General features: G+C 34.7%; 1 protein-coding gene across 2 annotated transcripts in view; it reads left to right on the forward strand.

Moving 5' to 3' along the window:
• Positions 1-1,077: 1,077 nt before the first annotated feature.
• Positions 1,078-14,289, forward strand: part of NUP107 (nucleoporin 107) — a 36,939-nt gene continuing 23,727 nt past the window's right edge. Inside the window, exons 1-7 of one of the 2 annotated variants that reach the window (XM_019640531.1) lie at positions 1,078-1,165; positions 1,651-1,737; positions 2,393-2,508; positions 5,128-5,272; positions 6,672-6,775; positions 9,427-9,554; positions 10,249-10,297. In XM_019640531.1, coding sequence (XP_019496076.1) covers positions 1,090-1,165; positions 1,651-1,737; positions 2,393-2,508; positions 5,128-5,272; positions 6,672-6,775; positions 9,427-9,554; positions 10,249-10,297 — 705 coding nt within the window. In that variant the 5' untranslated portion in view covers positions 1,078-1,089. Of the gene's footprint in view, positions 1,166-1,650; positions 1,738-2,367; positions 2,509-5,127; positions 5,273-6,671; positions 6,776-9,426; positions 9,555-10,248; positions 10,298-14,289 lie in introns of those variants that run through there. The other variant, XM_019640532.1, reaches the window with a different exon arrangement.

Consider the following 14,289-nt stretch of genomic DNA (forward strand, 5'->3'; position numbering starts at 1 on the left):
CCTTACTTAAGCACTTTATATTGTTAGCTAATTTAACTTTCGTAACAATCCTGTGGGGATAGGTACTCTTTTCATGGATAACACTGGGACTAAAAGAGGTTAAGAAACTTGGTCAACGTTAGGAAGCTAATAGGAAAACCAAGTAACCAACCTAGAGGGAAGCTTTTTGATGAGTAAGTGTTCACCAGGTAGACCAAGGGGGCAAATGTCCGCCTCTAAAGCAGCATGTACAGAGAATGTAAGGATATGAAAGTGCATGCTTTGTGTAGCTGAATGGTCAACTGTATATGTTTATATGGGAGTGATGTTTGTGGCTGAATATAAGCGTGCACAGGTAAGCTGGGGTCAGATTGTAAAAACTGTGGTAGAAAATTTGGACTTGATTCTGTAGGCCAGAGATAGCTACCTGTCTGAAGGTTTTAAGAGGAGAAGCATATTAGATTTTTCTTTTAAAATACAGGTCTCTTAATTCATACCATTTATTTTGTAGACTTTGGGCTGAGAATGACAGGAGATCTGAAGCATTGTGACTACAATAGTGCTGAGACAGGAGACATCCTTAGTGTACTCTGGAGAGAAATAACTTGAAACATTTTCTCCAGTTTACTAAAATTCTTTTTTTACTCTCCCAGCTCACCAGTTAAAGCGAAAAATTTTTTCATAGTACCCATGGTTTGAAGTATTTTGGAAACCACAGAAAATCCTTTTTAAGAGATAGTCCAGCAATTTTAGGGAACTCCTAAATCCAACAGAGGAAAAATTTATCTCCATGAAGCAATTATCTAAAACTGTTATAATATAGATTCCAAGTGTTGAAATAATTGCAAAGGAGAAAATAACAATGAGTGCTAGAAAGTCAAAGAAGTCTGTGCACGTAAAATTTAAGCAGGACTTTGAGGGATAAGTAGGATTTGGAGCCAGAGGGCATTGTCAACAAAAAAAGCAAAGACATGGCTACTGGGATGATCTGTACCTTGACTGACTTGGGTCCTTTGCTCCAGTCATGATGATGAAGTTCTTTGCAAATGCTACATTCTCGTTTCATTCACATGGGCTTGATTATGCTCTTTTAGGAGTGGCTTTGGAGAGATGTTATCCCCTGTGATCCGGGAGGCAGAGGTGACACGGACTGCACGGAAACAGAGTGCTCAAAAAAGAGTTTTAAGTATCCTTTGCATTTTAAGCATCATTATAAAAATTGCAGCATGTTTGGAATCAGGATTATAGAATTTTCTTTTTATGAGAGGCATTAAACACTAGCTATAATAATAAAATGCTGCAGAAATTGTTTGATAATTGATGTTATTTGGTAAATATAATGTTGAAAATCAATGAGATTAAGATTTGTTTTTCCCTGAAAATAGGATGTTTGATTTAGCTGCTAGTATATTGTAGTTAGCTTTTGCTGAGATCAGATAGCTTTTTCAAATTTGAAATCTAAGAACTCTTAGTTTAATGTGTAGTAACCTAAGACATATCTGAGAATTTAAATCGTAGAGGGAATTATTTACTCTTTGCATAGAAAAAATGATAGCCATAAAATACTTTTCCTTTAAAAATGTATCACATATTTGGTATAGTGTAAATATGGATAATTCTAACTTTAATGGTGTCTTTTCTACATGGAAAACTTTTCTTAACTTCCTATAGTTCGGGCATCCCAAGATGAAATTTTTGGTAATACTACGCCAAGAAACCAGGCCCTCCCTCGAACTCCCAACTCATTCCGACCACCTTGTAAGATTTTTTTTAAAGCATGTAGTAATAATAATAGTAATAATAATAGCAACTAACACTTATACACATAAATATATTTGGTTGAAACATCAGTAATTAAGAATAAATAATAATGATTGAATTTACTATTTATTGAACTCTTACCATGTGTAAAGCACTGTAATTTACATACACAATAGCTAGGACATACCAGGTATTGTCTCTATTTTGCCAAAACTGGAAGTGAAACTGAGAAGTTAATTACCGGTAATGCTGATAACATAACTATGTAAGTAATGGAACCAATATGTAAATAACGATCTGTGTACTCCAGAACTCATGCCCTCTATACTGTACTGCCTCCTCAGAGTCCTATTTTATAAAATTAGAATACGAAGAACCCATTGACTCATTAGTGTCCTTTTTTACTGCACAGTTATATTATAATGAAAGCATCTCTATTTGTAGTAAAATTTTTCCTGATGGGCTCAGTAGTACCAAAATAAGTTAAATTTTCATATCATGGAAATGTAAATATTTAACATGTTTATTTGGTTAGAATCTAAATAATTGAAAACTTGAAAATTATTTATTCTTTATATGGTTTGTTTGTTCTGTTTTCATGATCAATGCTCACGCACCCTGGATGAGTTTTTTACTAACCTCTTATTTGTAGTTACTCCACCAAACCGAAGCTTACTCAGGCAGCCAGATATTTCCTGCATTCTTGGAACAGGAGGGAGGTCTCCCCGGTTTACACAGTCTTCAGCGTTCTTGGGAAATCTGTCTATGGTATGTAGAAAAATGGGGCTGAAATTTTCTCCCTTTTTATGAAAGCATGTGACACTCCTTAAGAATCAGTATGGTACAATATTTAAAATAGCAGAAGAAATGTCATATAAACTGTGATGTAGAATGACTTGACTTAGGTGTTTAAATACCCTATAGAAAAAGAAAGAATTGTATCTCAGAGAAGAAGGAAACAGAAGAGTTTTATTGGAATAGTAGAGTATGTGGCATATTTAGTTCCAAAAACAATATACAAATGATTTTTCTATATTTGGCTCTGTGCTTATTAAAAAGGCATAGAAGTTTTACATGCACTTGAAATTGTACAAATTAGATGTTTCCTTAAGAGTGGTTTTGCATGTTAAGCCTCTCTTGGTCTTAGAAGGTTAATTCAATCTTACAGTGTTGTAGATTTTTAGAGTGTTAATATCTAACAATGATCTAGTCATTGAACAATTTTACTCTGCTTATGAACTGGTTTATTTTGGCAAGGTTTATCTTGTACTTAAAAACATGAGTGAATTGACTGCCTCTGGGCTTAAGCAAGAGATGATGACATTATTTACTGCTTCAGAATTGCAAGATTAATAGTAAAATTGTTACTCTCTTAAAGGATAAAATAAGTATGTATTAATATAAAACATTTGGAAATTACTTTGTAGTCAAAGGTATATTTTTTATTTGTTTTGCTAATTTTAATATTGGTTGTAAGTGGTGGTCTTGGATATTTAGTTTTCCCTGAAGAAAGTAAAATTACTTGCTATATTAATTTTGCCATCTGTCTACCTACTAAGATTTGATTGTGGAGCAAAGTATTTTTCTGAATGCAAAATGCCATTGCTGTGTAAGATTTTTTAATTTTATTGTAATACTGATGATGATGATAAATACCCAGAAGGGAGTGCACTATTACTCATTCTGAGAGCTGAAGCTAAGTTCTCCCCAGCCCATAGTTACTACCTCAAGAATATATAGGGTACCAGCACCCATGTTTAGCATTTTTCCTTGGGGAGACCGATTTAAAGGTACACTTTTATTGTTGCTCATACCTGAATTTTAAATAAAGGTGAATTTTAAAAAACTTTTTATTATGGATATTTTTAAATATGTCAAAAAATAGAAGAATAGAGTAAGCCCCCATGTGCTCATTGCACAGTTTCAACAGTTATAAATATACGGCTGACCTTGTTTCATTTAAACCCACAGCATTTTCCCTATATTACTTTATAGCTCCCAGACGTCGTAACCATTTTATCCGTAAATACTTCAGTATGTACCTCTGAGACATAAAGACACTTTCTGTAGCATAAGCACAATACAGGCATATCTCATTTTATTGTGCTTCACAGATATTGCGTTTTTTGGGTTTTTTTTTAACAAATTGATGGCAAGACCCTCCACTAGCAAAAAAATTACAACTTGCTGAAGGCTCAGATGATGGTTAGCATTTTTTAGCAATAAAGTTCTTTTTTTTTAAGATTTTATTGGGGAGTTAGGGGAGGGGAACAGCCAAGTTGTTGTCTTTCAATCTTTGTTGTGGAGGACGCAGCTAGCTCAGCTCCAAGTCCAGTCGCCATCCGGCCGCCCATCAGCAGCTTGCGGCCACTCAGCTCAAGGTGCCGTGTTCAATGTTAGTTGCGCATGGGCATAAACCCACCATCCCATTCGGGAGTTGAACCAGCAACCTTGTTGTTAGGAGCACGTGCTCTCAGCAGCTGAGCCATCCTGCCACCTGTTGGCAGCTCATCGGCAGCTCAGCTCGGGCGCAGCTCACTGGCCCATGTGGGAATCGAACTGGTGACCCTGTTGCTCAGAGCTTGCGCTGTTAAGCAACTGAGCCACTCGGCTGGCCCCAGCAACAAAGTATTTTTAAATTAAGTGATACACATTGTTTTTTTAGACATAGTGCTATTACACACTTAATAGATTACAGTACAGTGTAAACATAACTTTTATAAGTACTGGGAAATCAAAAAATGCGTGTGACTTGCTTGACTGTTCTATTTGCTTTATTGCGGTAGTCTGCCACAGTATCTCTGAGGTATGCCTGTACTATTAGCACATCTAGCCCTCCCTGTACACACACAGACTGATGCCCTTATCATTTCATATACCATTTTATATTTCTTGTTTTATATTTCATTAAGTGTTTACATTTCCTTAGTTGTGTCAAATTTTTTTAAGTTGGTTGATTCAAATCAGGAATCAAATAAGGTCAACACATTGCATTTGCTTGATTTGTTTCTTAGGTGTTTAATCTGTAAGTTTCTCCTTCATCGTCCATTTTTTTAATTGCCATTTATTTGTTGAAACTGGGTTATTTGTCCAGTGCAATTTCCCCAAAGTGAAGAATTGATGTGAACTTAGAGCAGTAGGACTTCCTTACTTACCTATTACTGCCAGCTTAAATATTGCAAAATGCGATCTTTATTGACTTTTTAAAAAAAAATATAGAGTAGTACAAAGAAAACAAACAAAAGCCATACTTTCCTTAACAAAATAGCCCCTCTTGAAAACGTAAAACACATACATAAGGTTTAAAAAAACTTAACAGTGTTCATGTCTTTATTCCTTCAATGGTAATAGCTCCATTCCTCTTCTGTACCTTCCTTTTTTTGTAAGGTAACTAATCTGGATGACAGTAATTGGGCTGCTGCGTTCTCAGGACAGCGCTCAGGCCTCTTCACAAACACAGAGCCCCATAGTGTAACAGAGGACGTAACGCTCAGTGCCGTGATGTTACGTGAGGATGACCCTGGAGAAGCTGGTAAGATGACCTGGAGCTTTGTACCAAACTAGCTTGTTCCTTGACTAAGGTCAAAGAAACTGTCTCCTCCTATTCCTGAGTGTCATCATTAATTTTTGTTGTTGTTGTTAAACTAATTAGTTATGGGAATGGCTAAGCCATTTGATGTAGTAGCTCTAGAAGGTTGAGAACTTCAGCTTAGTTCTCATTTGGAGCAGCATCTTGCAATTTTATCCTTCAGTGTAAACAGCAGCCTATTAGGTGATTAGACAAGTCTGTAATATTTTTATTTTCATATTTGTGCTGTTGAAAGAGCTCCTCTTTTTCTTTAGATTTAGTTTTTAGTCTAACATTGTTGACATGCTTTGCTTTGGCCTGGATGCTGATGCTTTTTTTTCAAACAATATTTTGACCTTTCTAATGTTAGATTGATTATTACCATTCCCCTCTGGGGGAAAAATTTGATTATAGTGTGCCTCTACCTACACATTGTTACAGAGGTTCTTCATCCTCATTTTACCATCATCATATATGAGTGCTATATATATTTAGAGATTAACCCTTTATCAGATATGTGGTTTATAAACATTTTTCTCCTATTCCATATGGTGCCTTTTCATTTTGCTGATAGTTTCTATTGCTGTGAAGAACTTTTTAGTGCGATATAGTCCCACTTGTTGATTTTTGCTTCTGTTGCTTTTGGTGTCATATCCAAAAAATTATTGCTGAGATCAATGTCAAGAAGCTTTTTCCCTATATTTTTTCCTAGATGTTTTATGTTTTTAGGTCTCATGTATAAGAGACCTTTTAGTCATTTTTAATCATTTTTATGAGTGGTGTAAGATAGGGGTCCAATTTCATTTTCCTGCATGTAGATATCCAGTTTTCCCAACGTCATTTTTTGAAAAGACTATCCTTTCCTCTTTGAGTACTCTTGGGTCCCTTGTCAAATATTAGTTGACCGTGTATGTGGAAGTTTACTTCTGGAGACTCTTCTGTTCCATTGATCTGTGTGTCTGTTTTTATGTGAGTACCTATTGTTTTGCTTACAATAGCTTTGTAATATAGTTTGAAATCAGGAAGTGTGATGCCTCCAGCTTTGTTCTTCTTTCTCAGTGTTGCTTTGGCTGTCCTGAGTTTTAGTTTTGAAAGATGAAAAGAGTTCTGTGGATGGATTGTGATGATAGTAGCACAACAGTGTGAATGTATTTAGTGCCACTGAACTGCACACTTAAAAATGGTTACAATGGTAAATTTTGTTGTGTACCACAATGTGTACCAAATTTTGTATTACCACAATGAATATATATATTTTTAAATGCAGCAGTAAAAAATACAGGTATGTTTTTAAGTCTTCAGACAATAACCTAGAAGTACATCATTTAATGTTTTTATTTCTTTTCTTTTTGATGTGTTCTAGCATCCATGAGTATGTTTTCTGATTTCCTGCAGTCTTTTTTGAAGCACTCTTCAACTACAGTTTTTGACCTTGTAGAAGAGTATGAGAACATTTGTAGTGGTCAGGTAAGTTAATTCACTCTGTTGTTGATCGTACTTCTGTACAGCATCAATCTGTGAGTTTCCATACTATTTTTAAGGAGATGTCTTGGGTGTAATGGCAGGGATGGCATGGTTAAGAGGTTAGCCAGAGTAGCTCTGTTTTTTACATATTGAGGGTCCATATAAGGTTTATTTGGGGGACAAAAGGATTCTGCTGCTTTATAAAAGGAAAATCCAAAATATACAAAGAACTCTTGAAACTCAACAATAAGAAAATGTACAGTCCAACTACAAAATCGACAAAACATGTTAATAGACACCTCATCAGAGAAGATATACAGGTGGCAAATAAGTGTATGGAAAGATTTTCAACATAATATGTCATTAGGGAATTGCAAATTAAACAATGAGATGCCACTGTGCACCTATTAAAATGACAAAAATCCAAAACACGAACACCATCAAATGCTGGCAAAAATGTGGAGCAGCAGGAACTCGCATTCTCATTCATTGCTTGTGGAATGCAAGATGGTACAGCTACTTTGGAACCCAATTTCTCAGTTTCTTACAAAACTAAGCATATTCTTAGCATGTGAGCCAACATTCATTCATACTCTTTGGTGTTTACTCAAGTGAGTTGAAAACTTACGTTTATACAAAAACCTGCATATAGATGTTTATAGCAGCTTTATTCATAATAGGCTAAACTTGGAAGCAACCAAGATGTCCTTCAGTAAGTGAGTAGAACGTAAACTGTACTACATCCAGACAATGGAATATTATTCAGTGCTAAAAAGAAATAAGGTATTGTGCCATGAAGAGACAAGGATGAACCCTAAATTCATATTACTAAATGAAAAAAGCTGATCTAAAGAGGCTGCATACTGTATGAATCCAACTCTATGACATTCTGGAAAAGGCAAAACTTGGAGACAGTAAAAAGATCAATGGTTGCCAGAGATTAGAGGGGTGGGAAGGATGAAAAATGAAACACAGTGGAGTTTTATGGAGTGAAATTATTCGGTATGGTATTGTAATGGATACATATTGTACATTTGTCAAACTTACAGAATGTGCAAAACCAAGACTGAACCCTTATGTAAACTGTGGACTTGGGTAACAGTGACGTGTCAGTGTAGGTTTATTGATTGGAACAGGTGTACTGTGCTGGATATTGATAGTGGGGGCTGAGGTTGTGCGGATGTTGGGGCAAAGTAATGGGAACTCGCTGTACTTCCCATTCAGTTTTGCTGTGAACCTGAAACTGTTCTAAAAATTATATTAAATAAAGGAAAAAGACTTCAAGAAACTATTGCATTCAAGAATAATTGAAATAATAGCCAACATTTTTTGAGCATTTAATATTGTTTCAATAGTCAGTCTCTGAATTGTCCATTATAAAAAGCAGTGGTTTCATTAACAAAAGCAACAATAGGGCTGGCCGAGTGGCGCGTTGGTTAAGAGTTGGCTTGGGATGCCATCTCTGAGCAGCAGGGCCCGGTTCGGATCCCACATGAGGGCCAGTGACGCTGCGCCCTCTACAGCTAAGATGGTAAACAACAGCTCAACCTGGAGCTGGGCTGCCGTGAGCTACTGTGAGCGGCCAGCAGCCAGCGTGAGCTGCCGTACAGTGGCCGGTGAGCGACTGCCTCAACCGGGAAGAGCACAATGATAATACCAACATGGGCCAGTGAAGCGATGTCCTCCACAACTAGCCTGAAGAACAAAAGGACAGCAACTTGTCTGTTCCCTTTCCCCAATTCCCCAATGCTGTTCCCCTCCCCCAACTTCTTAATAAAACCTTTAAGGAAAAAAAATAAGAAAAGAAACAGAAGCAATAATAATCACTTAGTGAATCACCGGAGTTAGGATTCCAGTAGAGAATTTAATAAAAGAATGAGAGTACAAATAATACTTCTAAATACTGGCCATAAAACAGAAATACCATTACTTTGTGAATACTTTTTAAAGGGAGGGAAAATCTGTTGTGACTCTTCATGTTTTGAATAAGAATAATCCTGTTTCTTAATTCCCTTTGATAAAATAAGGAGGTACTATTCATAACCTTCGAGAAAGGTTTACAGTACCCTGGCTCCGTAAACCTCCTGATAAACAATTTTGTGCATGTTCCGGGGAGAACATCCATACCTTTCATTAGATTTTCACACAATCCTCAGTCCCAAAAAGGTTAAGAACTGTTTTAGAACAAGGAGGGACTTTGAAGTTTTGGTTAGAAATGACAATGTTTTAGTGCATATCTTAGGAAAATATTTTTCTTAATTTGTTACATGGTATAAATTTTTCAAACATAATTTGAAGATGTTTTATTTTTAATTTTCATTGGTACTCCATGTTATGATTTTATTAGGTATAGGTTAGATTTAGCTTATCTTCTGATTAAGGAAAAAAAATGTACCCAAGGCTATTGTTGAGTTTGCAAATCTGAGTATGTTAAACTTTTAGATATGTACTCACAGAAACACACATTACTTCAAATTAAGGCCATTTCCAGTGGGAATGTTATATTACATTCAGTTAAAAAAGGCAGTAGATAGGCAGGAAAAAATTATAAATATGTAAGTATACATGTAATTAGTTTTAGCACAATCTACTTGAAGAATACAAAGTTGCTACTCAAAATTATACAAAACCTTACATCTATATTTGTAATTCAGGTGAATATACTGGGTAAAATAGTGAGCCGAGCAACACCTGGACTCCAGAAGTTTTCCAAAACAGCCAGTATGCTCTGGCTTCTTCAACAGGAGATGGTCACATGGAGGCTGCTGGCGTCTTTGTACAGGTAAAGTTGTGTAGGAGTCATAAGTGAAATACAAGGTACCAAACCAATAATAGGCAAATTAATTTAAAAGTTAGAGTAGGATGTGTTTGGATATAGGTTCTGCTATTTTTGATGATTATCGTTTCTAATGCCTTGGTTGTCAGGAGTGAGTTAGGGAAGAGGGGACTATCAGGCCATAAAGCTGGTAGCCACCACAAATTGGACATGTATAAAGATTTAAGGAAAGCACTAAAAATACTGCAATACTTAGGAGAGGATAGATTAAGAAAAAGAACTGAAAGATAGAGTTTATGTAATGTGCTAGTTTGGAAGAAGTTAACCAAGTTGTCCTTCTCTTTACATGCTCAGTTGTTTTGACTCTCTCATTCTGTTGCTTTCTCATTCTTGAAAGAAAACGATATTTTATTTTCATCATGTGAAAACATGTGAAAAAGTTAAGTGTAGCAAGTAGATGCTAAAGACTTTGTAGTGTGTATTTTTAATAAATATCAGTTTTGTTCAGGAGTCAATATCAGACTCAGAAGGCATTTACCACTGTACTTTTTTTTTTTTGTATCTTGTTTTTAAAGCATGATGGCTAGGTTAATGAAACTCATTTTTTAGAATGTAGGTTTGTGCATATATATAGCTTAAAAGGTGATTTTATATATTTATGTGAAATAAGGCTTTCTTGTTTTGTGTTGTTTTTCTCCAGAGACAGGATACAGTCTGCCTTAGAAGATGAAAATATGTTTGCAGTTACTGTAAGTTTTATAAGCATTTATTTATATTTTATAAATGCTTAAAAAGTAAACTTTTTATAGAAGTTGATTTTTGACCCTCTATCTTGAGCTTCTTCATTTTTTAAATTTTACAAGTAAATAGAAGATACAATAAAAGATAAGATAAATGCTGATTTATATTATAGAGTAAAAGGTAAAAGTCCTCTTTACCTCTCTTATTGTTCAGTCTAACAATTTGGTATTGTATCCTACCAGACATTTTTATGTGCATCTTTATATATACATATACTCAAACATAGTTTGTTTTTTTTGCTATTGTTTGGGTTTTTGTTTTTTGTTTTTTTTAAGATAAAATGAGAATGGCACTGTGAAATGCTTGGTTAAACCTTGTAATGGGCCACTATGGTGCTCTAGAGATCTCCTCCTCTAGACAAGAGGCCCTCAAAGGCAAAGAGAGGTGTGCTTCACTGTGTTCTAAATCAAACATTGAACTTTTAGGAAATTTAAGGGGGTTGTTCTTCAAGACTGTTCAGCAGAAGCTGGGGGCTTATTTGTTATGTAATCTGGGTAAAGTGATGCAGGATTTGGCTCCTAGCAAGGATGTTAGTCAAGTCGTTAAACTGTGCAGACTCCTCAGCAGCCCTGGAATGTATTTCGTTCTCATAGAGACTCAAGCAGAGAGAAGATAGAACCCGAAAGGAATGAGTCCCCTGGCTCTGTCTCATTCTGAAAATGGTCTCCCCCAATTTTTCTATCTTTCTCCCAGCATTGGGGAACCCAGCCACTTTGCCCCCTTTCAAAAGCGAGGACTTTTTATTATTTTATTTTATTGTATTTACTTTATTTTATTTTTAAATTTTATTTTAATCAGAATCATTTTCAAGCACCGTAACTCCAACCTGCCAAAAGCCAAACCCAATTGTGTCTTTCACTGGATGGCACCATAGCCAGCTTTCCAAGGAACCTGAACATTTTCTAAACCAGCATTTCTCAAATGATTCTGTGCACATGAGTCACCTGGGGAATCTTGTTAAAATGTAGATCCTGATTCAGTAGGTCTGGGGTGGGGCCCAAGTTCTCCATTTTAAACAAGCTCCCAGGTGATGCTGATGCTATTGGCCTCTCTATACTACACTTGGAGTAGCAAGGGTCTATGCCCTGTCTTTGTCTCAGCTCCCAAATTTAACCCAGCAAGTCTTGTTGACCTTATCTGTTCAGTCTCACCTCTGACCATTCACCTCTGTTTCTGTTGCCACCACTTTAGCTGAAGCCATCATCATTTTTTGCAGGGATTATGACAGTAGCTTTCATCTAGTCTGCTTGGCTCTATATACACACATGGTTTGTTTTTTTAACATAGTATGATTTCATTTATACATTATACTGAGAGGTTTTTTTATTCATCAATGTTTCTTAGTTTTTTTATGTCAATTTATTAGTTTACCTTATTTTTTCATAGTATACCAGAGCATAAATGTACCATAATTTTTTCAAACATTTGACCGGACATTTTTAGGTTGTTTCTAGTAGTTTTGCTATAGCAATCAATGATGCAATGAACATTCTTCATACTTATTTACATATTCGAGTATTTCATATATTTCTGGAAGTGAAATTGTTGGGTCAAAGTTTGATAGAGATTGTCATATTACCTTCCTAACAGAATGTACCAGTTGACACGCTCACAGTGTGTGAAAATGTTACTCTGATACCAATCATTTGAATTTACCAGTTGGAGGGAGGGTACCTCATTGTTTTCTTACACATATCATTGACCATTCATGAGGTAGTGTTTTTCATTCTTGAACATTTATATTATATGAATTCTATATTCATATTTTTTGCCTGTTTTTCAATTAATTCTTTCCTCATGTATGTTAAAGATTATCTTCTCATTTCTGTTACTTGTCTTTCATCTTAAGGTGTCTTCTTTTTATTTTTTATTTTTTATTGGGGAACAGTGTGTTTTTCCAGGACCCATCAGCTCCAAGTCAGTTAGTTGTTTCAGTCTAGTTGTGGAGGCCACAGCTCAGTGCCCCATGTTGGGATTGAATCAGCAACCTTTGTGTTATGAGCATTGTGCTCTAACCACCTGAGCTAACTGGCCGCTCCTAAGGGGTCTTTATAAAGCAGTTATTTCCATAGCTAACTGATCATATCTGTCATGTTTTCCTTTATTATTTATTCACTATCTTCTGTCTTGTTAAGGAAGGCCTTACCTATTTATAAAATATTCTCCAATGTTTTCTTCTAAATCTAAATCTTATTTTCTATATAATAAGCTCTTGAATTCATCTGGAGTAAGGTTGTCTATGAAGGAAACAAGAGATTTAACTTTTTTCATGTCGATATCCATTTATCCCAACACCATTTATCAAACAAATATATTTATCTCATTTATACATGGATCTTCTCTGTCTTATTGATTGATTCATTTGAAAGCCAGTCCTATACAACTAAGCCACTCTGGTTCAGAAGTTTTGATATCTTATAGGGTGAGTATCTCTCCTTATTTAAAAAAAAAAAAAAACATTTTTGGATATTTTTGCACACTTTTTTTTTTCCAGATAAACTTTACAATTTCTATTTTTTAAAGTCCATTGGGATATTTATTGAAGTAATAATGTAGAATTTGTAAATTATTTTGAGAAGAAATGACATTTTTATCATGTTGAATTTTCCTGTTTATGATCATGGCATAGCTCCCCATTTACTTAGATATTTTGTAGTTTTTATGGATTTGTGCTATTTATAGACGTCTATGTAAATCTTATTGTGAGTGGAGTCTCTTTCCTATTACATTTTGTAATTAGTTATTACTGTCAAATAGTAGGTTAATGATTTACATGTAAAGCTCACATTTGGCCATCTTTTGGAACTCTTTTATTAGTCCAGTAAGTTTTCCACTCATTTTATTGGGTTTTCTGTATTGGCAGTAATCTACAAATAGTGAATTTACTTTAATCCTTTATAACATCTTATTTCCTTTACTTACTTTATTCGATTGACTCGGAGCACCCATAAAATTATATCAGTAATAGTAGGCATTCTTTTCGTGTTCTTGACATTTATTAAGAATGCTTTTGTTTTACTGCAGATTAAGGATTTTTTTTCCCTCCTAACCACCTAAGAGCTGGGACAGATATTTTTTGCAGTAAAATTTTTTTTTTTAGCTTCTATAGCTGTATATCTGCTTTAATTTATTAATGTAATAGCTTGCATTAACAGTTTTCCTAATGTTGAATTATCCTCAAATAGACTAATTCTGAGTTATGATGTGTTCCTAAACATACTACTAAATTTTCTTAGCTTATATTTTATTTAGAACTTTCCCACACATATTTTCTTTTTTGTGTGTGACTTACCCTCATCCAGTTTTGGTGTCTAGAATTGTGCTAGCTCCCCAAAACAAGTTCATAAATCTTCCATTATTTTTTTGTGCCCTGTTTGAAGAATATAGGAATTACCTGTTCTTTGGCGGCTTGATAAAAATATGCCTTTAAAACCATAAAGACAAGATACTCTTTTGGGGTTTAATTTTTATTTTCTGATTACAAAAATAATTCATGTTTAAAGCAACTTTAGTGAAAAAAGGAGAAAATAAGTATACATTTTTATAATAAATGTTTTCATCCACATGTTTGTTAATCTGCTTTTTCACGTAAAATATTTTTATTATCCTTTCAGTCTTTTAATTTATTTATTCTACAAATACGTATTTCATTCCAGCCAATTTATATGCACATCTAGGAAGATTATTTATCTTATATTTGGCTATTTATTGAACTTATTAGTTTTAATAGTTCTCCATGGATTGTCTTTTTTTGATAGGCAATCCTGTTATCTACAAATAGTAACGACTTTGACTCTTTCCCATACTTATTACTACTTAGTATTTTTTTCCTGGTTTTATATACTAACTAGAACTTTCAAAGTAAAGTTGAATAATAGCAGGAATTCTTATTCTTTTTACCTTCTGCATTTTGAAAGGAGTGTCTCTCTTTACAGTTAAG

The sequence above is a fragment of the Hipposideros armiger genome, unplaced genomic scaffold (genome assembly GCF_001890085.2).
Source record: "Hipposideros armiger isolate ML-2016 unplaced genomic scaffold, ASM189008v1 scaffold_51, whole genome shotgun sequence".
NCBI classification, from domain to species: Eukaryota; Metazoa; Chordata; class Mammalia; order Chiroptera; family Hipposideridae; genus Hipposideros; species Hipposideros armiger.